Consider the following 22,995-nt stretch of genomic DNA (forward strand, 5'->3'; position numbering starts at 1 on the left):
CGTGCACTCACTCTCTCTGCCTAAAATAGAGAAATCTTTAAAAAAAAATAATAAAAAGAGCTTGTTTGACACAATATAATATTTGCCATTATTCTTCCAAACATAGCTTAATGAGAACTCGCTGTCCATATTTTTAGAAATTTTTTACACAGTTCCCCAGGCTCATACCTACATTGCAGGATCTGAGATCAGAGTACAAATGCAGGTCCATCCATATACTATTTAAAACTATAAATCAGGCTACAAACTGTTAAATACATTCTATTCTCCTAACTTGTAAATATCTCAGTCACCTGAAAGGCCAGGTTCCCATTCAGAATGCTCAGACTCTGTGAAGTTCCATGCAAAAACATGTTAGCACGCCAGAGCCCTCAGCCACCCCCTTCTCTTTACTCACACCCCCACCAGCAGCAGCACCTTGACCATCCACCAGAGCCCGGGCAGAGTCTTCCATCAGGACGATGGGACAATAAACAGAGAAAGAGGCCCCTGTGGGCCCTGGAAGTGCTCTGAGCAGCTTGGGCTGGAAATTTCAAGTCTTGGGGATACAAACTGTGTTCCAGAAGGGGACGCGGGCACACATCCCCTCAGTGCTGCAGACCACCCACCCAGTGGCGAGGGGCACAACTGTTCGGAGAGGCTGAGCAAAAGGCCCTTTGAAACCAGGACCCAGGGCAGGGCTCCTCTTGCCCAGTTCTAAGGGCTAAGCTGTAGACCTTATCACGCAGCTTACCATTTACATCCTTTCACATCCAACCTACCCAAATAGATTTAAACTACAAGAATTTTTTTTTTAAAGAGAAATATAGGTGTTGGAGATGAGCTACCTACTGCAAGTGGGGGCCTTGACAGCTTAAGCAAAAAGGAAGAGACCTCAGTTAGGCATTCTTAAATGAAGTAATTTATGCAAGTTCGTTTGTTGAAGGAGACAATGTTTTTCAACATGTCCAATTCCAGGAACATTTCATTGTGTTCGTATTATACAAAATTCATCAGGTGATATATGAATTTCAAAAAAATGTAATACATTACACAAACAGGAAAGATCATTTGTCTTCCTAAGGAGGTGATAAATACCACATTACACAACAGACTGCCTCACTGATATTAGCCACGAGTTCCATTTGCAGTTTACTGCTCGTCTTAAAGGCTTAGCATTATTTACCTGTAGTAACCCCCAATCATAACCACTCAGACAATTGATTCTGTTTAATCACTGATGTTTCTGAAATGGGGAAAAGGCTGGATTATTTTTGTTTGAAGTTAGCACAGCAAGTCCCATAGTATGGTATAATTAAGAACAACCGTTTACTTTTTCTTAAATTCAACACCCCTCACCCCCACCTCAAAAGCTAGACATTAAAGTACTAAATATAATGATCTTGGAAAACCAAATTGCTATGTTCCTGGCAGCCCTTCCCTGGTTTCCCTTAAACATTTCTATCTGAAATGATGATGAATAAAAAAAGGAAAAAAAAAAAAAAAAGAAACCTGGAAAATACACAGCTGTCCCTTCACTGTATGTTCCACCTAACCATCAGCGTTTCCGTTCGAGTACTGAAAAACAGTCCCTCCCTCCTTCCTCTGTCCATTTTTGGCTATTTTAGATTGTTACCTGCACTGTTTCAAATGTCCTTGGGGCACACCATGCAGGATCATGAGACACCAGCCTGCTATTTTATGTCTGTGAGTTAGTCTCCCCACATAGATTGGGGGATGTTTCTGAGGGCCTTGGTCATCTTGGTATGTTCGGTATCCCCACCAGGGCCCGACTCACACAAGTACCCACAGTGTTATCTTTTTGCCCTCATGAACTATGTAGTACTGACAGGTAGTCCTGGCATAAAGAATGTCTGCCTCAGTTCCCTGTGGAAGCGGATTAAGCCAGTGTGCCTACTAGCACAAGGTTTCGAATCTAAGACTTAGAAAGTCTAGATGTAAGATCCTGGGTGATTCCATTCAAATCCCACTGGATAGAGGCTGACAGAGAACTCCCAGAACTTGGTGGTAAAGACAAGACTGACAAGGCACGCCCTTGCGAAATCTTTTCTAAGACACACTTCATTTTAATTACATTTTATAATCATCAGGGGACTAGGTTTGACTATGCTTTGAGTAATTATACAACATTGCACTTAATACAAGGTTGTTTTTTGAGGTGAAATTAAAAAGCCATCAGATCCTGGAAAAGCTTAGAAGAGAATCATTCTGCAAGGGGTTGGAATAGGTGAGCAATACAGTATGGCAGCTGACAGCTTTCTTCTGCCTCCAGCTACCTACTCTTTTAAATGTATTTTCACCCTGTGAGCTGCCTGTGACCACTCCTGGGAAGAGATGAGCTATAAAGTCTGAAGACAGACAGATAACTACGTGGATTTCATTGCTTACCTAAGCACAATTTTGTGGTCACCAAAAAACTAAGTAAGTAATGTTTCTTTTTTAAGGTGGTGCACGGAGCCTGGCTGAACATATTTACTAGCCTTTGAATTGTTCCCAAGATGCAGTTCTTTTTTTTTTTTTTTTGGTCGATTTCATATGCTGAACTGTTCTGTCCACAAACGTAATAGACTTAGATATAACTACCACATTTGATAAAATATTTTATGCACAGCATCTTCAGTAATGTGTTGTAATGTAGTTGTTTAGCCTATGATAAGTAATCCCACACAACTTAGCTGTTAATTTAAATGTTTAAATTTAAAGCCTAAAAATAAATTATGGGGACCCCTGGGTGGCTCAGTCAGTTAAGCGTTTGACTCTTAAGTTTAGGCTCAGGTCATGATCTCATGGGTCATGAGATTGAGTCCCGTGGGTTCTGCGATCGGAGGCAGTCTGCTTGGGACTCTCTCCCTCTGCCCTTCCCCTGACTTGCGCATGCGCGCGCTGCCTTTCTCACTAAAATAAATAAATCTTTAAAAAATTATATAGTAGGCCATCAGAAAAAATAACTTCATCTAGAGTGTGATCAACATCTTTTCCTTTTTTTAATATTCTAGAATAAAATACAATTCATTGGCATTGTGTGGCCATCTGTATATCTTTTTTAAAGTACATTTTTGGCACAGCCCCGTCAAATATCACTTTCTCAAAGTCCAAAAAAGCTGCTGTACTCAGAAACAGGCCCATGAATAAATGAATAACTTAATGTAGGACAACAAAGGCATTTCAAATCACTGGCGAATGAATGGACAATTTAATCAAGAGTATTGGGACAAGTGGTGATCACAATGGAACAAAACAACCTCACACAACTCCTAGCATACCAAAACCAAAACAAAAAATCCCCGAAAGACCCTTCCTCACATCCTACCAAAAAAAAAAGAAAAAAGGATGCTAGATAAATGAAAGAATTAAGTATGAAAAGCAAAAGTTTAAAACACTGGGGGAGGGAAAAAAAATATATATATATATATATAAGATCAGGCTAGGGAAAAGTTTCTAAAACAAGACCAATAAACACAAACCATAAAGGAAACAGACTGACAAATATGACTACAATAAAAAACTCATGTGCATCAAAAAATGCCATGAATAAATGAAAAGATAAAGCATGGCCAAAGCTGGTCTCCTGATGATTACAAAATGTAATTAAAAAACAAAGTGCAGCTTAAAAAGATTTCACAGGGGCTGACTGGGAGTAGATACTCGTAACCATACAAGCAACACAGGATTATTATCCTGAAGATATAAACACAACAGATCAACAAGAAAATAAAAGCCCAATAGCCAAATGGACAGAAGACATGCATTCTTCCAAAGAGGAACACTGGCTAGCCAATTAACTTATAAAAATGTGCCCGATCTCATTAGTAAGTAATCAGGTAAATAAAAACTTAAACCATTACCATTCACACCTCCGGACCGGCAAAAATTTTTAATTCTTACAATACCAGGTGTTGGCAATGGAGGAACCTCAACTCTGATGTCCTGATCGTAAGTGTATAAATTGGTACTTTGTGTAAATTTCCACTTTGGAAAGCAATTTAACAACATCTAATAAAGTTGAAGCCTGAAGAAGCAAACCTGTGAGAAGGTCCTGGAAGAGTGGTTTGTTTTTAAATGAGTCTACCACGAGGTGCTATTTCTAAAAGAATTGTAAATTTAAAGGCCGGGAGCCAAGCAGTAGGGGGTAGCAGATAATTAAAGAAGAGGTGTAGGTCACCTGACAAATGTTGCCAAGTACCTTTCTAACTTCTGATGATTTTATTAGCCCTTCACATGCAGTGTTGTTTTAAAGGGGTGATGTTTTTAAAGGAGCTCTTTGGCGCATAACAGAAACCCACAATAATGTTATTTTCCAACTTCCCCATTGCTTTTTCCTAGTAACGTTAATGTAGCATTCTGATTCTTCCATGAGGATGTTGCCCTTAGTCTTCCAAATTTTGATGGCCTGTGGATTTCAGCCAGGTTAAGTGCATTTGTTCCATGAAAGAGAAAGCTGGTCATCTCAGTTTTTTGGTTGTTAATTTCTTTAGGTCAGTGCCAAGTTGAAACATAAACTAGTCACTATTCTTACTGTTAAGTTGAATCACTTGCTAAGGCTTTTGTAGGTTACTGGGTCTTTCATACCCAAACTATCAGATACACTAACTTTTTGATGATTTACATTCCATAGAATCTCCTTTGATCATTTATATTTTCATTCTCTTTATTGGGTACTGTGTGCCTGCTCAACTCTGGGGATGTCAAGCTCCTTAGCGCATGGTTCTTACTCTCCAGGAGTTATATAATATATATCTAAACTTAACTGATTTTAACAAAGAGATCACCCAAACCTGCCTTAAATGAGTCTCTCTAGGACACATCAAAAATACACAACCTCCGTACTGCCCTCACTTAATTATCATTTAATATAGCCAGTTACCTTGAAGATGTGTGGAGAAATTGGGAGAGAAAAAAAATGAGCATTTGGGGGCGCCTGGGTGGCTCAGACGGTTAAGCGTCTGCCTTCGGCTCAGGTCATGATCTCAGGGTCCTGGGATCGAGTACCGCATCGGGCTCCCTGCTCCTTGGGAGCCTGCTTCTCCCTCTGCCTCTCTCTCTCTCTCTCTGTCTCTCATGAATAAATAAATAAAATCTTAAAAAAAAAAAAAAAGAACATTTGGGAGAACTACTGGTTTTTAAAAATTAAGTAAAACCAAATCTGAATAAGTGTTCTTGGTGAGTATAAAGACTGAAGAGGGCATGGCAGTTAGAATTCCTTAAGATTCTATCACACGATTTCTTGTAAAGGCAGCAGTGGCCCAAAAAACTTGAGTTTGGCCGCAGTGGTATAAATTATGACTTTGCAGAACTCATTTTTTGAAACTTGATTCTTGCTGGTAAATAATAAAAAGCTAACATTGAGCCCTTACTCTGTGCCATGCACCAATCTAAGCCTCACAACGACCCAGAAGAAAGTTGCTATGGATTGAATGTTTGTGTCCCTCTACATTCCTATGTTGAAATCCTAACCCCCAAAGTGATAGTATTAGGAGAGGGTGCCCTTGGGAGGTGACTAGGTCATAAAGGTGCAGCCCTCATGAACAGGATTAGTACCCTTATAAAAGAGACCACAGAGAGCTCCTTGACCCTACCACTACATGGACACAGAGAGAAGAGAGCCATCTATGAACCAGGAAGCTGGCTTTCACCAGACACTGAATCTGCCAGCACCTTGATCTTGGACTTCCCAGCCTTCAGAACTTTGAGAAATAAACTTGTTTATAAGCCACCCAGTCTATGGTATTCTCTTCTGGCATCTCGAATGGACGGAGACGGAGTCGCCATGATTATTCCTATTTTACAGATGCCCAAAAGACAGCCAACATCCCAGAGCCAGGAAGTGGCAGGGCCAGGATTTTAAGCCAGTAGTCTGGGCCCAGAGCCTCTGCTCAAAATCACCTTCACATTCTGCACCCCATGAGTAAATCGTATTTGCAGGAGTCAGCACTGCTTGTCGTGAATGTGAGGAGTAAACTGTAACATCACTAAGTATGTCTGAAGCACTATTGACTTCTAGTTCTGGAAATTTATAATGGTTTCTCAAGCCAGGTCTTGATCCTGCTACTAAAAGCAAGGAGTGAAGTAACAATGCTGACTTGACTTCCATGTGCAACAATTCAGTCTTGTGTTTCAGGCTCCCTAATTACCAATATGTTTGCCAAATGGCACCTTTCCTAAGTTTCCTGAATGATGTTCCTTCCAGGGAGCCACTGACTTTGGCATCTCATAGCCAAGTAGTATATCTTTACAATTCACAGTACTATTTTACCTCATGAGGCACCTGTCAGTGCTTTGCTTTTTTCCTTCAAGATTTTACCATCTCTTCGCTACTAAGAGGTCATCTGTTGACTGCTTCACTCAAAATGCAATACAGGGTTTTAAGATTCAGTCTTCACATATTTGTCAGTTAAGATGGACAGTCTGTGCTACTATCCCTGAAAAAGACATACTTCCTCACCTCTCAGCCTTGGGTTTGGCAATGCAACGTGCTTTGACCAACTGGACAGAGACAGACCTGAAACAGGCTAGAGATGTGCCGTCATTGTGCTTGCCCTCCTGTCTTCCACCATGAGAACATGTCTCAGGTAACCACTGGTCCAAGGAGGATGAGAGGCGTGTGGAGCAGACCTAGACCCAAAATACAGCTTGGAGAAAAGCTCAGCAGAGCCCAGCCTGGATCAGCTGAACCCCAGCTAACCCACAGGTGGGGGAGAGAGAAATCAACACTTGCTACTATAAACTGTTGAAATTGGAAGTCGGCTTGCTAGGCAGTATCACTGCAGTTAACAGCTGACTGATACAGAATAAACCCTCCTCCGTTTGCCATCTAATTATCTTGAAGACCACCTGTATTCATTTCCAGGGATGAATGTAACAAAGTACCACAAGCTGGGTGGCTTAAAAAACAAATTTATTGTCTCACAGGTCTGGAGGCTAAACCTCTGAAATCGAGGTGTCAACAGAGTTGGTTCCTTCTGAGGGCTGTGAGAAAGAATCAGTTTCATGCCCTTCTCCTGAGGCATTCCTTGGCTTGTAGAATAATGTTCTCCTGTCCCCACAATGTACGTTTCTGGGTCCAAATTTCCCTTTATAAGGATACTAGTCATATCAGATGAGGACCCACCCTAATGACCTCATCTTGACCACCTGCAAGGACCCGATTTCCAGACAAGATCATGTTCACAGGTACTGGGGGGTTGGGACTTCAACAGCTTTTGTGGAGGACACGATTCGACCACAGCAGCAGCCCAGATGTCCTTCTGGTGGGGGAGAAATAAGACTGGAAGGGCTGATGGCCTTTGGTTAAGGCAAATCTAAGAGTTGATTTTTTTTTTTTTTTTTTTTTAAGATTTTGTTTATTTGAGAGAATCTCAAGCAGACTGTGCTGAGCGCGGAGCCCGACATGAGGTTCGATCTCATGATCCTGAGATCATGACCTGAGCCGAATCCAAGAGTCAGACGCTTAAAAAGGCTCATCCAGGCGCCCAAGAGTTTTATTCACCTTTTTGTAGAGCTGTAGTTGGGATAAATAATTGGGTTTTGCTGTCTTCTTCTAAACGATTGGAGTTTTAAAAACCACTTGTATAAATCACCTCCATCCCTACCCATCCCCTAGTGAAAACCTGTTTTCTTTATAGCCTTCACCTTATGAAGTCTATGCTTACTCCTGTGTGCTTCCGTTTCCTGCAGCCCTCATAGTGTGCTGTTGTTTTGAGCTGGTGTTCTGCTTATTGTTCTTTGCTCCTTAAGAGGCTGCCCACAGGTTTTCTTCCTCTACACAATGCCCTGAAGAGCCCCCAAACATTGTCTTCTGAGACCCCCTACACAGAGGCTGCGGTGGCCAAAGCGGCCAATAAGTGCTACTGAAAGCTCTGGTATGTAACCTCTAATCCTTCCCCTTATTATTCTTCGCAGTTTGAATAAACCTGCAAAAGACCCAACCTCGAATTGAAATTTGTTCTGGGTTTTACTCTCCACAGAAATAAACTTAACCTAAACCCATGAAATCAAAGCACAATCCAGGCTTCAGTAAGTTACATGTTTAGTTGAATAAGAAGTATAATCCCTTATCCTTGTGTTGAGAACCTTCTGGCTGTCGGGGCAATGTCCGCACCCTGAACGGGGGTTCTCCATATCCTTTCAGAATTGTGAGGACGACTCGAAAATTTCGACACTGTTCCTTGCCTCAAGGTCTCCACTAATTGGCCTCCATCCGCTGCCAATTTTTCAAATGCTGGGGGTGTAAATGCCTTTTGGTTTGGGGAGTACTGGGAGCTTAAAATCAAGCCCCAAATTAATGGTTTATCCAATTGCCTTTTTTTAAAGATTTTATTTATTTATTTGACAGAGACACAGCGAGAGAGGGAACACAGGCAGGGGGAGTAGGAGAGGGAGAAGCAGGCTTCCCGCGGAGCAGGGAGCCCGATGCGGGGCTCGATCCCAGGACCCTGGGATCATGACCTGAGCCGAAGGCAGACACTTAACGACTGAGCCACCCAGGCGCCCCGATCCAATTGCCGTTTTAACAAAATCCACGAGAACATTTCTAACCCTTGGAAATCAAACTCACTTGAGCAATTACGGCAGCAACAACTATTACTTTTGAGGCTACCTGACACAATAAGTTGATATTCAAAACATTTGGATTCAGCAGTGGGCCATGCAAGAGCTTTCTGCATTTTCCTACAGGGCCCCCCATCTTTCTTTCCACTTACAGCACTCTCGCTGAGAACTACTCCGAGTGTGGTCCGCACCCGGGCAGCACTGACGTCAGCCGACTGGACTGTGAGACATGCAGACTCCGGGGCCCGGCCCCAGACCTACTGATCAGACTGTTTTTTAAGAAAATACAATCAGGTAATCCTTCTGCGCACTCAAGTTTGAGAAGCACTGCCCTCTTTTTTCTATTCCTGTTTCTGAATAGCAGGACAACTACTGTTCCAGCTGAACCTTTTAAAGTCCTCAGCCAGTTTTCCTGTAGAACTAATTAGTTTTTTACTGTGATCCTATTTGTAAACCTAAAATAGTATAATGTGGGGCTCTTTGCCTTCAGTAAAGAGGAGGCTTCAGGCTTGCTCTCCCTCTCTCCATTCCTCTCCTCTGCCACAGACCTAGGGAAAGAAAACCAGCCTCTTCATGCCCTGCAGCATCTTAGCAGAAGCTCAGGAACAAGCATCTCACAGCAAAGAAACAGTGGTGTCTTTGAAGCGAGATCTCTGCCCGAGACCTTTACCCTCTAAGCCAGCAGGACCCACAAGAATCCGCAAGTGGATGGAGAGCCAACTGCCACACGATCCTCTTCCTCTTGCTGGCTCAGCCTTCATGGTCTCTGGCGGGGACCCTGGCAGATACTGTGTAGGGAGTCAGAAAGCCTCAAAACCAGTGTAGCCGTTAGAACTTCTGCCTCAAGAACATCGCATCCTGTACTGTATCTTAAAAGCAGCACATACTTATTTCGTCCCTTGAGCCTTATTCCTCTTAGGTTTTTGGTTCTGTGTCCAAAAACCTTGCTATCGTGTCCATCAGGCAGACGGGAGACCAATTGTGCCAGGAGCACCCCTTTCTTAATTTTTTTTTAAAGATTTTATTTTAGGGGCGCCTGGATGGCTCAGTCAGTTGAGTCTGACTCTTGATCTCAGGATCGTGAGTTCAAGCCCTGCATTGGACTCACGCTGAGTGTGGAGCCTACTTAAAAAAAAAAAAAAATCATTTTACTTTAAGCAATCTCTACACCCAACATGAGGCTCGAATTTAGAACCCCGAGATCAAGAGTTGCACTGTCCACCAACGGAGCCAACCAGGCATCCCTATTTTTTTCTTAATGTTTAATGTTTTATTTGGAAAGAATTTCAAACTTAGAGAAAGGTTGCAATAAGGACTTGAGTAAATTTAATACCAATACAATACTTGTATCGAAACTACCGTTCATATTCCAGTTTGTCAACTGATGCAATAATCCCCTTTAAGCATCTTTCCTCCAATATGGGACCCAGGGTAGGGCCAGGTGTCACATTTTGTTGCCACATCTCTTTAGCCTCCTTTAATCTGGAAACCTTTTCAGCCTTTTGTGTCTTTTGACATTAATACTTTTAAAGAACACAGGCCTTTTTAAAACAGAATATTCTCCTTTTGGGTCTAATGCTTCCCCGTGATCAGATTCAGATATGCATTCTTAGCCAGCCACAGGACTGCACAGGTGGTGATGGGCCCTTCACAGAGTACTGGACGCACGTATGTCCACCTGCCCCTTGTTGGTGATTTTGATCACCTGGGCAAGGTGTTGTTCAATTTTTCCATTATCAAGTTGTTTTCTCTAGCAGTAAGTGGGAGGCTGAAGAAGGGCCCCCTCTGGATGTCTACATCCAAATCCCAAAACCTTCTCCGTTACTTTATGTGAATGTTTCCTTATATCGCAAAAGGAACTTTGTGGCTGTGGGAAGATCTTGAATTGGGGAGACGGTGGATTACTGGGGATTATTATATAATCCCAAAGGGGCCTTACCACAGGGACACAGACAAGTCAGAAAGAGAAGACAACGTGAAGACAGTAGCAGAGGATACTACAGAGCTGGCTCTGAAACTGGAGGAAGAGACCAGAAGCCAAAGCATGCAGATGGCCTCTAGAAGCTAGAAAAGGCAGGAAAATGGATTCTCCCCTCAACTTTCCAGATGCAACCAGCCCTGCCCACACCTTTATTTGAGCCCTGTTACGACTAGTTTCAGACAGGCACCTGGGTGGCTCAGTCGTTAAGCATCTGCCTTCGGCTCAGGTCCTGATCCCAGAGTCCTGGGATCGAGCCCCACATCGGGCTCCCCGCTCAGCGGGAAGCCTGCTTCTCCCTCTCCCACTCCCCCTGCTTGTGCTTCTTCTCTCGCTGTGTCTCTGTCGAAATAAATAAATAAAATCTTAAAAAAAAAAAAAAGACTAGTTTCAGACTTCTGATCTCCAGAACTGTAAGATGATAAATTTTGTGTCCTTTTAAAGGAAGGAAGTTTGCGGTTAACTTGCTCGAGCTACAATAGGAACCTGATACACAACTCATAAGCAATCTGTAGGAGATGCTTTACAGCCACGTAAACAGGCTCCTTGTCAAATTTTCCCCAAGATTTTACATCAGAGGGTGACTTCTGCCTGATTCGGTCTTCACTGTGATGATTACAAAATGCTAATTTTTCAACTCCAGCACTCACAAAACGTTGTTGGCACTCAGCATTCTATGGTAAGCATGTTATGTTTATGTGTCCCCATTTATTTGTACATGTTTTCCATATACCCTCTTACACTTTTTTTTCAATGGCTTGTAATTCATTACTATTCTTAACTATTTTAGTGCACAAACCCTTCTGGACTTATCCACTGGAAGCCAAGGGCCAGGCTGTCTTGTGGCCTTGCTGCCTGGTCTCCATGGACCAGCACTGGGACCCAAGCCATGGCCCAAAGCAGACGCCTGGTGCAAGAATTCCACCTAATGGGTGGGGAGTCACCAAGGACGGAGACATTCAAGAGTGTAAGTTGACAGTGGACCACAAACAGGGGGAAAAAAAAAGAAAACTCACAGATATGGCTGACACCAAAATGGCCGCAGATCCTCACGTTGTTCAGTTTTACGGTCTGAATGCTGTACACCTTCCTGAGTTTCTGTGCTTCTTCAGTCCTTTAGGGCACCAAGAAGGAGCCCAAAAGACACAAGCCCTAGTGAAAGGCCCCTTTCGCCAACACAGCACTTTCACCCATACTGGGACGGTACCCTCACTTGGGTAGGGTGGACATTCTTGCTCCTTCTATGCGTGAAGGTGCAAGGACTTCTCCCTGTATCTGTTTTTCTTCTTGAACATACCCAACCCTGTGTAATGTCTTCACACCAGCCTATTTCCTCCATGTCCCACTTGGAAAATGCAATTCCAAGAACTCCCTCTTACGGCGCACTTGAACCTCCTAGGTACCTACTACATGTGCAAAGCGTTAAACAAACGTGACCAAGAGGGACCGGGTCATGGCCGTTGGAGCGTACATTCTCGCCATCTGTCAACCAGACTTGGCCTCAAGAACTTGCTTCCTCTGCCCCCAGACTTCAGTTAAAAACCTCCAGCTCTTACAGGGCAGTCAAAACCCATACCGAGGTGTATCCTTTCTCACCAGGGCACACTGTCTCTTCAGACGTTAAACGTTTAAACATATGTGGACGATACATAATGAAGAATATTTAATATGTCTTGAGGAAAAAGTAGAAATACTGAGTGTGAAGGGCCTGCACAGGGCGTGTTGGTAGAAGCTCCCCCTCAGCACTGGGAGAGAGGATGGGGAATTTCATGTTATCAAATTTAACTCACACAACCGAACGCAGGCAAAGGCAGAGTTGTCTAGAAAGTAGAAGACATGGAATGTAGCCCAAGGAGCATTTCTGTCCCTCTGCAATGAATTTAGAGCTGTCCGAATCCCTTAGTGGAGAACCTAAATTACCAACATAATCATCAACCTAAGTTAACACCTGAGTCAAAGCCCTTGTCTATGGAGACCTGCCCGTTGCCTGTATTTATAATCCTGGGCTTTCATCTCTAGCCAGTGGGGTGGGACAACCCTCCAGGCTTCCCTCCTTGGATATTGGAGGGCTTCTGTCAAAACAGACCTGGCTTGTTTAGCTTGCTTTTAATTTCTTCTGCTACATTCCTGAGCAAATTGGCACAGAGAGGGGCCTGTTCCCTGATACTTCATCATAAAGCCGCTGCTCACTGAAATGGCCACATCACTGGCTGCTGCCCAGGGACCACGTCTGCATTAATGAGCTGGCCAGGGCGGCTGCGAGACCCCCAGATACAGGAGATAAGCATACCTGTCCAGTCACATTTATCATCTGATTTCCCAGGGAAATCACATCCAAGAGTATTCAAAAAGCTTTCCAAAAGCACTGGGCTGTTTCTTGCCCATGTTCTATTTCTCATTTTTGAAATAATGAGTAAAGCACAAATCGGTGGAATGACGGCAGTAGGTAATTGAGATTTTAAATGGTTCTGGCCGAGAAGAACTGATCTGCCAGCACTCATTTGAGGTTCTGACAGCAGGGTGAAGGGACCCAGCTACCCCTCCCCACCACCTAAACACAATCAAACAATGGAAGCAAACACCGTAGGCTAGAGGTTCTTAAACTGGGACCTATGGACAGAACTGTGTGTCCCTAAACTTGAACGGCAAAACATTTCTATCTTTACTTGCACTAACCTCTACCTGAGATGTAGCACTTCCTTTAAGCATGAACGTAGGTAACAAACCGTATTAGTACTGGCAGTAACTAGGACTGTCAACAAGAGAAATCAGATGCATTCTTAACCACATTGCACTTGCTGCAGGTCTTATAAATATTTATGTCCATTACTACTCCCAAAATATGGTATCTGATCCACCACAAGATCCAGCTATGTAAGAAGTTATGACAGCTCAAATACTGACATTAATTTTTAAAAAGCAATATAACTCGTTTCCTCGTCATCAATCATATCTACTTTATGTATTAAAAAACAGGTTTCAGCAAGCTGCCAAAGGAGTCCAAGGTACAAAAAGAAAGGTTAAGAACCCCTGTGGTAGGCCTACAGATAGCCAATTCGGAATGCTGGAACACAGAGTCAAATCGTGACTAGCTGTGGGACCCCTGAGGCACATTTCACATCTTGACTACTGGCCCACTCGGTGATAGGAACACTGAATTCACAAAGCTATTTTCAAACTGTGCAAGATAATGTAAATAAAAGGGGTTTACTAGCCCAACACACAGCAATATAAAAGATTATTTAGTACAAAGACACGCAGCAACAGGGTGATAGAAAGAGGCTGAGTGTTTCTTCACGGCCACATAGCGGCTCCTATCGTCAAGCAATGCCGCCCAACCAGCGTCTAGAACAGTGTCACAGCAACTGTTATTCCAGACTGGGTGAGGAGCACAGCCGTAGTGTCAACCAGCAGACAGCTTCCTTCTCGAAGAAGGTCTTGCTAGGAACAAGAAATTCAGCTGAAGTAAAACAAAGTGCTTAGAAACCAAGAACTGGCCGAAGGACCACATTTTGAGGAGTGCTGCTCTCGAGGCTCAAATACAGGTCAGGGACATGTGACCTCACACACACACTTCCTGTGCCCAATCCCAGGAGTCATGGGAATGGAACAAAATTCATCCATCTGAGACAGACGCAAACTCCTATTCAGTAATAGTTAACGCAAGCAAGGGGGTGATTATTCAACTGCACCGGAAGTAGTAGGCACCGTTTTATTTTGACATCAGCACTGCTCTAGCCCAGTAAAAAGTTAACCCAGCCTTCCTCCAGCCCACCATTACTGGGGTTTTTAAGATATTCAGTCACCCTCTCCCTCTGCCCTTCCCCAAGCTCGCTCAAATAAAAAAACTTCATTTAAAAACGGGGGGGGGGGGGTGCCTGGGTGGCCCAGTCGTTGAGCTTCTGCCTTCAGCTCAGGTCATGATCTCAGGGTCCTGGGTTCGAACCCCACATCGGGCTCCCTGCTCAGCAGGAAGCCTGCTTCTCCCTCTCTCACTCTCCCAGCTTGTGTTCCCTCTCTCGCTGTGTCTGTCACATAAATAAATAAAATCTTTAAAAATAATAAAATAAAAACCGGGGAGGGGGTGCGTGCCGGGGAGGCTCAGTCGGTTGAGCATCCGACTTTTGAGCTGGGCTCAGGTCATGATCTCAGGGTCACGGGACCGAGCCCCACATTGGGCTCTGCACTCAGCAGGGAATCTGCCTGTGATTCTCTGTGCTCTCTCAACTTAAAAAAAAAAAATTGCATAAAATATTCAATCACATTTGTAGGAGAAAGCAGCATTTTTAAAAATAAACCAATTCTTGATATCTGCTCATGTGTTGAATGGAATTTCTATTATAGCCAGTATTTGTCTTTAATTAAAAAAATGGCTGTATGCCTTTCCGAGCTACTCAGGGAAGGGTCCATACGGCGTTGTTTTGCGTTTCCGTCGTAACTTAAAGGGAAACTTTCACAATGTCTGGAGCCCTTGATGTCCTGCAAATGAAGGAGGAGGATGTCCTCAAATTCCTTGCAGCAGGAACCCACTTAGGTGGCACCAACCTTGACTTTCAAATGGAACAGTACATCTACAAAAGGAAAAGTGATGGTATCTACATCATAAATCTGAAGAGAACCTGGGAGAAGCTTCTGCTGGCAGCTCGTGCCATTGTTGCCATTGAAAACCCGGCTGATGTCAGTGTCATATCATCCAGGAATACTGGCCAGCGAGCTGTGCTGAAATTTGCTGCTGCTACCGGAGCCACTCCTATTGCCGGCCACTTCACTCCTGGAACCTTCACTAACCAGATCCAGGCAGCCTTCCGGGAGCCGAGACTGCTGGTGGTTACTGATCCCAGGGCTGACCACCAGCCTCTTACAGAGGCGTCCTATGTTAACCTGCCTACCATTGCTCTGTGTAACAGAGACTCTCCTCTGCGCTACGTGGACATTGCCATCCCTTGCAACAACAAGGGAGCTCACTCAGTGGGTCTGATGTGGTGGATGCTGGCCAGGGAAGTTCTGCGCATGCGTGGCACCATTTCCCGAGAACACCCGTGGGAGGTCATGCCTGATCTCTACTTCTACAGAGATCCTGAAGAGATTGAAAAGGAAGAGCAGGCCGCTGCTGAAAAGGCTGTGACCAAGGAGGAATTTCAGGGTGAATGGACGGCTCCAGCTCCTGAGTTCACTGTTACTCAGCCTGAAGTTGCAGACTGGTCTGAAGGCGTGCAGGTGCCCTCGGTGCCTATTCAGCAGTTCCCTACTGAAGACTGGAGCGCCCAGCCGGCCACTGAAGACTGGTCTGCAGCTCCCACTGCTCAGGCCACTGAATGGGTAGGAACAACCACTGAGTGGTCTTAAGCTGGTCTTCCACAAAGGCAAACAAAATGGAAATAGAAATGGAAAAGGTTGACGGAAAATAAAGTTTGTAAAAGTCAAAAAAAAAAAAATGGCTGTATGATAAGATGGTCTATTGTTTGATTATATATAGATCATATAAAGCATAACAGCCATTAAAGTAAAATAATGGTTTAGATCGTATTACATTTCCTTAAAATGCAGCAAAAGTAGACGCTGTTTTTAGCTATCACAGTTCAGTTTGCCTTAACAGTTACAAAGATGTTCAAAAACAAGCAGGCATCATCCTTTCTCCAATACAAAAAATGAGCAGGGTCGGAATCTACCACATCACCCCCAACAAGTATCTCGTTTCCTTCTTGCTCCCACACCGCACCCCTCACTCTCTCCCAAATGCATCCTCTATGGTCTGGCCCAGCCTGCTCCACCTCAGTTCTAACTCTCAGCTCTGGGCGGGACGAGTGTGTCATTAGACTCAGCACTGGCTTGAGCCTTGGCACCAAGCTCACCTTCAAGTATAAAGTTATGCCCCACATATTAGTAACACCATATCCAGACAGCAAATAGACTTAGTTTCTTTTCTAAAATGGAAAAAAAAAATCCAATTTCGTTAAGCTAAAATGGTATTCTAACAGTCATAATACCACCATTTTGAATCTCACACGGTAGGCAAAAACAAAGCCTTTGCAAAGCATTACAGAAGAGTCTGAGGGGGTAGGTAGGATTCTTAATGTCCACCAATGCTGCTTTTAAGCTCTATGCACAAGAAAAATATTTGCTGAAAGCCGATCTAGTTCCAACATGACTGCCTCTCCCTTTATTGTTACTGTTTCTTCTCCCATGCCAATCCAGTAAAAAAGTAAAGTCGGCATGCACTCACTTTTTAAAGAATATCCATTAGAGAAGCGCCTGGATGCCTCAGTAGGTAGAGCATGCAATTCTTTATCTTGGGGTCATGAGTTCAAGCCCCACGTTGGTGGAAATTACTTAAAAATAAAATCTTAGGGGCGCCTGGGTGGCTCAGTCGTTAGGCGTCTGCCTTCAGCTCAGGTCATGATCCCAGGGTCCTGGGATCGAGCCCCGCATCCGGCTCTCTGCTCAGCAGGAAGCCTGCTTCTCCCTCTCCCACTCCCCCTGCTTGTGTTCCCTCTCTCTCTAATAAATAAATAAAATCTTAAAAAAAAAATCTTTAAATGAACAAACAAACAAAAGATACCCCACCGGGGCGCCTGGGTGGCTCAGTCGTTAAGCGTCTGCCTTCGGCTCAGGTCATGATCCCAGGGTCCTGGGATCGAGCCCTGCATCGGGCTCCCCGCAGGAGGCCTGCTTCTCTCTCTCCCACTCCCCCTGCTTGTGTTCCCTCTCTCGCTGTGTCTCTGTCAAATAAAAAATAAAATCTTTAAAAAATAAATAAAATAAAATCTTTAAAAAAATGAAAACAATGATTAAAAAAAAAGAACATCTGTCAGACAAACCTATCTTGGGAAGAAGGATGTTCTGGGTTGACTCTAATTCTATCTCAAAACACACACTATTTCCATTTTTAATGCTTTGCTTACTGCAAATTCACCATAAATGAACTCAATCCCTTGATACAGCATAAACCTTTTATGAAAACAATATAAGCAGTGATGTCTACTAATCGGAGTCAGTTACATCTCCACCCACGAATACACTACACCAAGCCCTTTCTTAGGGGAGTTTACACTCTCTTGTTGCGTGTCTCTCCACAAACTAGCATCCTATCTCTGTGCATCTAAAAATCTTAAAAAGTTTCACTGCAGCAATCCAAAATGATCTTTATTTCCACATCTAATACACCACTAAGAGTGGGAATAGAAATAAGCTTCTGACTTTCAACTTTACAGTAAGGCCAAATCTTTTCCTATCCTCGGGTCAATTTTATAATGAAGAACTGGTGAATGTAATAGTTTGTGTATCATTTACCACGGTGGTAAACGAAGTCATTACTACTGCTCAAAAAAGGCCGAAAGGCCATCCCATTATAAAGAGATAAATGGCACTGAGTGATAGAATAGAACTAAAAAAAGACCAGTAGACACCTTTGTTCTGTGAGATCAGCAGTGAGAAAGTAGGGACCTGGCTGAAATAAAACAACAAACACATGAAATTTCTCATTTATAATTTTAATCGAAGCATTGCTATTCATTTTTTTCTTAACTCTTTCTTATAAGCACCAAATTTTAATAGCTAAGTCAATTTTGGGGGAAAGAAACACCATCCAAGAACTTCCCTCCAGAACAAAACAATGATGTTCATTCCTCCAAACAACCAAATTCAAAGTCTACCAAAACAAAAACAAAAAGCCCACACACACACACACACAAAAGTAACAAAAATCACATTCTAGGGGTTCAGTGCATTTAGCAGCCTTCGCTGTGCTGTCTAATCATCCTTCAGCTGACTTTCAAAAAAATTAACACCCTAGCGCATCAAAATATACATTTCCCATTTGTTTTGTTTAAATTAAAAATAATAATTAAAAAAAGAAAACTTGAAGGAAATCACAATCAATTGCCTGACTCATTTCGATGTCATGTACAGCATGTGAAGGTCAGGAAGGCTATTTGCAGCACACGTGATTAGGAGAGATTGGTCTTCAAGGTTTAGCTTTCTTCCAAACAGTGTAAAATACCCACCTGGACAGGGAGTCAAGGAATAAGAGCAGGTAATTCAAAGAAGAACAGGCAGCACTTAAAATTTGTTTGCTGGCCTACAAATTGGAGGACGGATGAGTTTCATGGTTCGAAGCATTGCGGCAATGAGCATTAAGGCCTCTTAACAAGGCCACTTTACAGCCTGAACGCCTCTCACCTGCGACCAGGACGCCAGTGGGGTGAAGGGAGCAAAGTGGAGAAAAGGCTAAAGGCATACAAATATTCCCTCCAGTAATGCTACTGCTTCCTAGGTTTTAAGATGTTTTAGGGAATCAGTAGGACAAGGAAGGGTGGGAGGGAGGTGAGAGATTGGGAGGGTGGGGGAGGGCAAGAGGGGTGGGAAAATGAGAGGGAGGGTGAGAGAGGAGGAGAAAAAGACGGAAGGATGGAGGGGAGCCAGAGGGCAGAAGCCTTTTCTCCAATTGTTATCAAATGATTTCTACAGTCTCTCAATATATAAACAGATCTGACTGTAAAAAATGCTCCAAAAGGAAGCCATGATGAAGGTGGACAGCTGGAGAGTGAGGGGGCGGTCAAGGATCTCCTCAGGCCATGGAAGAAAATGGCTGCCCCACAGACAGACCGCTCCCCTCCTTCCAGGGGGATCTAGGGGGCTTCCTAGGGCCTGTGTCTCTGTCAGAGGCTGCCAGGGGCTTGCAGGCGAGGACTTCCCTGAGGGCCTAGTAGTCACAGGATCCTAGACAGCAACGCAGACTGCCGTGACAGGAAACTGGACTTGGCCACCTCAGATAAGGAAGTTTTTTTATCTGTTGACCAGGGTCCGCCTTTTAGGAGAAAGAAAAGCATTTTAAATTTCCACTCACAATCCTCATTCTGGTTTTTCTCTGGACTAACTTCACTAAGGGGAACTAATGAAGAACACCAACATTAACTCTGCAATCCCCAGCATTATTTTTAGCTCGTGGTTTCTAGTGCAAATCAGGATCAAGTGAAGTGTAGAAACTAATATTAAAGTGGGGTTAATTTTAATATAAAAGCAGAATGAGCATATTCATTCTTTTTGCCTGCTGCAGCTCAGGGGTGCTTTCGACTAGGGCTTCTGAAGCTTTAGATGCACATCAGTCTCCAGGCAGCCCAGTTAAGATGGCTGCCCAAGCCTTGGCTCCAGCCTCTGATGGGTGGGGCTTGAGAACCAGCGGGGTTTACTCAGTAGAACTACCTGGGGAGCTATGGTAGGCCATGCCCCAGAAGCTGAGGGTGGGACCCAGGAATCAGTATTGTTTTAAAGTTTCAGGAAATTCCAATGTGCAGCCACATTGGAATACCATGGCCTTATGGAGTAAAGAGCGAATCCCATTTATTATTGGATTCAAATGTTGAAGTGGCATGGGATTTACTTGGGTGTTGTGATCTGACAACACAGTGTTTTGGTCTAAGGATACAATTCCAAGTATGAAGGAACACAGACGATCTCCTTTGAGAATTCCACAGGACAATACAGGCGCCCGAGCTGTTCTTCATAGAGCGACAAGGCTTCTGTCAAATTGACACAGTTACCCTAAATCAAAGAAAGAAAAGCAAACAATGGGATTCTCGAGTCTCACTGAGGGCCCCCCGCTCATTTGAAGGTCTCTAATAAACGAAAACAATTTTAGCTTTAGATGAAAGTTCATCTTTGAAAATGAGATAAGGCTTCTGTACTTTGACAAATTGCATCCAGTTCTACTTATAGATCCATTAGCTCATTATTCTTCTACCTCATTTACCAAGCCATTTCAAATTATTCAGAGTATGAAGTGACAGGGAGACCACTTTCTCACTAGTAATGCAGTCATTTTATCAACACCACACAATTAGCAAAGGTTCATACACATCGCCATTCAAAATGTTTGCCCAGTCGTCACCATGGTGTTGAGAATGAAGTATCAGAACGATAATGTTCTCGATTTCCAGAAGGGCTTAAAACTACAACCCTAATCTAAGACAATGACACAGAACTATATTCCCATCTCCATGCTTTCCCCCAGATATGTGATTTGCAGGCTTATGAGAACAAAAGTTTATTCAGAATATATGGACTAAGGCTAGCCCGCAATTCCACTCCTTATCAAACATCTTCTCCTGACTTCATTGTTCTAATTTTTCTCCCTTTCTTGCCACCACTTTTTCAGCTCCCCCCAGCAGCCAGGAGCAGTCAGGGAGAGACAGCGAAGTCGGGTGGGGGGTGGAGGGGGTGACCGGGAAGGTTTCCGCTTCCGGACAACCAAGGATAAACAGAGTGACCCGCCTCTTCGCTTACTTCCTGCCTAGAACCTAGAGGGGACATTGGAAGCTGCAGCAGCCGCTCTGTGACCACGAAGGAAAAATGGGTAAATGAAATGCAGGCCAAGAACCGAGCAGAGCTATGGGTGCAGCATCTGCGTAGCTCCAGGGCAGTGGTGCTGCGGCTTTTTTATTTTTGTAAAGTCATCTCTCCGCCCAACGTGGGGCTCAAACTCAGGTCCCCAAGATCAAGAGTCCCACGTTCCACTGACTTGAGCCAGCCGGGCGCCCCTAAAGCAAAGCTTCTTAATCTGTAATGTGCATGTGAATCACACGTGATTTTCATTCCGTAGGTGTGGGGTAGGGCTTATCATTTTAGCACAATTTCCCCCAAGGGCTTTTCATAATGGGTACTTAATACCACCTATTTCCTTTTAACCTCTGAAGTTCTTAACATTATGAAGACTACTGAATATATGTGCTGATTCTATTTCTTAACAACTTCACTATCAATGAGCCTCAGAACAGCCAAGTACAATGTAAAATGAAAATCATTTACAAATGAAGGCATCCTGTGATGTAAGCATCCCCACGGAGGGCATTTCAAAACCAACCAACCAGCCACAGGCAAGTGGGCAAAAAGAGCTATTCTGAGAGCTACCCTCAGTGGTTTTAACTTAGCACATTCGCTCAGCATGACATCGTCCTTCAGTGCCAGCCTGTTTAGTAACCCATCATCTAGGGTCCTGCAGTGGGATTTGGCCAAAGTGCCCTTGGCCAGTATATAATTTCGTTTCAAGATCAAGTTCACCATGAGAGTATATAAACACCACACGTGTAATTTAAGGTTCACAAATAGAAAACACTGCCTGGATGTTTTTAGAACACATCACCACTGGGGAAGCTATAGAATGGAAAATGCCACCTAGGTGCACAGTTCAACGGTTTCTCTTGCCATCTTAAAATTGACACCACACTCTCTTTATTGAGGTCATATGGGAGGACGTCATTACTGAGAATGTGGTAAGGATATAGGAAAGTTTCAATTTGTTCTTCCTCAACATTGTCAAAAAGCAGTTTAAAAAAAGAAAGGAAAACTCACCACAAATGGAGACCTACCCAAAAAAAGTAATGTGATACATTTTACTTTCCTGTGTCTTTAAATGGAAATACATTTCTTTCTTTTCTTAAGAAAGACATATTGGATCTTTGCTGCCATAACGGTGCGCATGAATGTCTTGGCAGATGTTCTCAAGAGCACTAACAATGCCGAGAAGAGAGGCAAACGCCAGGTACTTAATAAGCCAGGCTCCAAAGTCAATGTCTGGTTTCTCACTGTGATGTGCATGTGAATCACAAGTGATTTTCATTCCGTAGGTATGGGGTAGGGCTTATCATTTTAGCACGGTTACATTGGTGAATCTGAAATCACTGATGATCACAGAGCTGGGAACACTGTTGTGAACCTCACGGGCAGGTGAAACAAGTGTGGAGTCATCAGCCCCAGATTTGATGTACAACTCAAAGATCTAGAAAAATGGCAGAAGAATCTGCTCCCGCCCCACCAGTTTCGTTTCACTGTACTGACACCCTTAGTTGGCATCATGGACCATAAGAAGCAAGATGAAAACACAGGAGGGAAAATCCTGGGATTCTTTTTCTAGGGATGGAATACATACATGCAAATAAAATGTCTCAATGGACAAAAAAAAAAAAAAAGACATTGGAGATGCAGAACAAAAACCCAATAGCAGAGAATTAAATACCTCTTAAGGATGGGAAGGGAATCACTGGAGGGGAAGGCATTCTAAGAGGTGAATACCAATTCAGTAGTTTGGTCAAAGTTTTCCTTGCCCCATGTTACGTGTGGGTAGGTAACACTTGCTTTTTTACTTTATAGATTTCTGTACTGTTTTTATCTTTTATTATTATTTTTTTAGAGAGAGCATGGGGGTGGATGGCGCAGAGGGAGAGGGAGGGAGAGAATCCCAAGTAGGTTCTACACCCATTGCGCAGCCCGACGTGGAGCTCAACCTGAGTCAAAAATCAAGAGTAAGACACATGGGGTGCTTGGGTGGCACAGTCGGTTAAGCATCCGACTCTTGACTTAGGCTCAGGTCATGTTCTCAGGGTCGTAAGATCGAGCCCTGCGCCAGGCTCTGTGCGTAGCAGGGAGCCTGCTTGAGATTCTCTCCCTCTCCCTCTGCCCCTCCCACTCGTGCTCTC

At 43.6% G+C, this 22,995-nt stretch overlaps 2 protein-coding genes across 2 annotated transcripts in view; one reads left to right on the plus strand and one right to left on the minus strand.

Annotated features, from left to right (window-relative positions):
- Window positions 1-14,927: 14,927 nt before the first annotated feature.
- LOC110593052 (40S ribosomal protein SA-like) lies at window positions 14,928-15,898 on the plus strand. The gene has a single exon (XM_021704337.2). The coding sequence runs from the start codon at window positions 14,984-14,986 to the stop codon at window positions 15,869-15,871; it is 888 nt and encodes a 295-aa protein (XP_021560012.1). The 5' UTR covers window positions 14,928-14,983; the 3' UTR covers window positions 15,872-15,898.
- A 2,101-nt stretch (window positions 15,899-17,999) lies between these two features.
- SMS (spermine synthase) overlaps window positions 18,000-22,995 on the minus strand; it is a 41,011-nt gene continuing 36,015 nt past the window's right edge. The window contains exons 11-12 of the mRNA XM_044911628.1: window positions 19,950-20,065; window positions 18,000-18,528 (exon numbers count right to left, since the gene is read on the minus strand). Coding sequence (XP_044767563.1) covers window positions 18,489-18,528; window positions 19,950-20,065 — 156 coding nt within the window. The 3' untranslated portion in view covers window positions 18,000-18,488. The remainder of the gene's footprint in view (window positions 18,529-19,949; window positions 20,066-22,995) is intronic.

The sequence above is a fragment of the Neomonachus schauinslandi genome, chromosome X, assembly GCF_002201575.2.
Source record: "Neomonachus schauinslandi chromosome X, ASM220157v2, whole genome shotgun sequence".
NCBI classification, from domain to species: domain Eukaryota; kingdom Metazoa; phylum Chordata; class Mammalia; order Carnivora; family Phocidae; genus Neomonachus; species Neomonachus schauinslandi.

Bases quoted from the DNA above. Each gene is read 5' to 3' on its own strand.
- LOC110593052 (XM_021704337.2), top strand. From the start codon at position 14,984: ATGTCTGGAGCCCTTGATGTCCTGCAAATGAAGGAGGAGGATGTCCTC.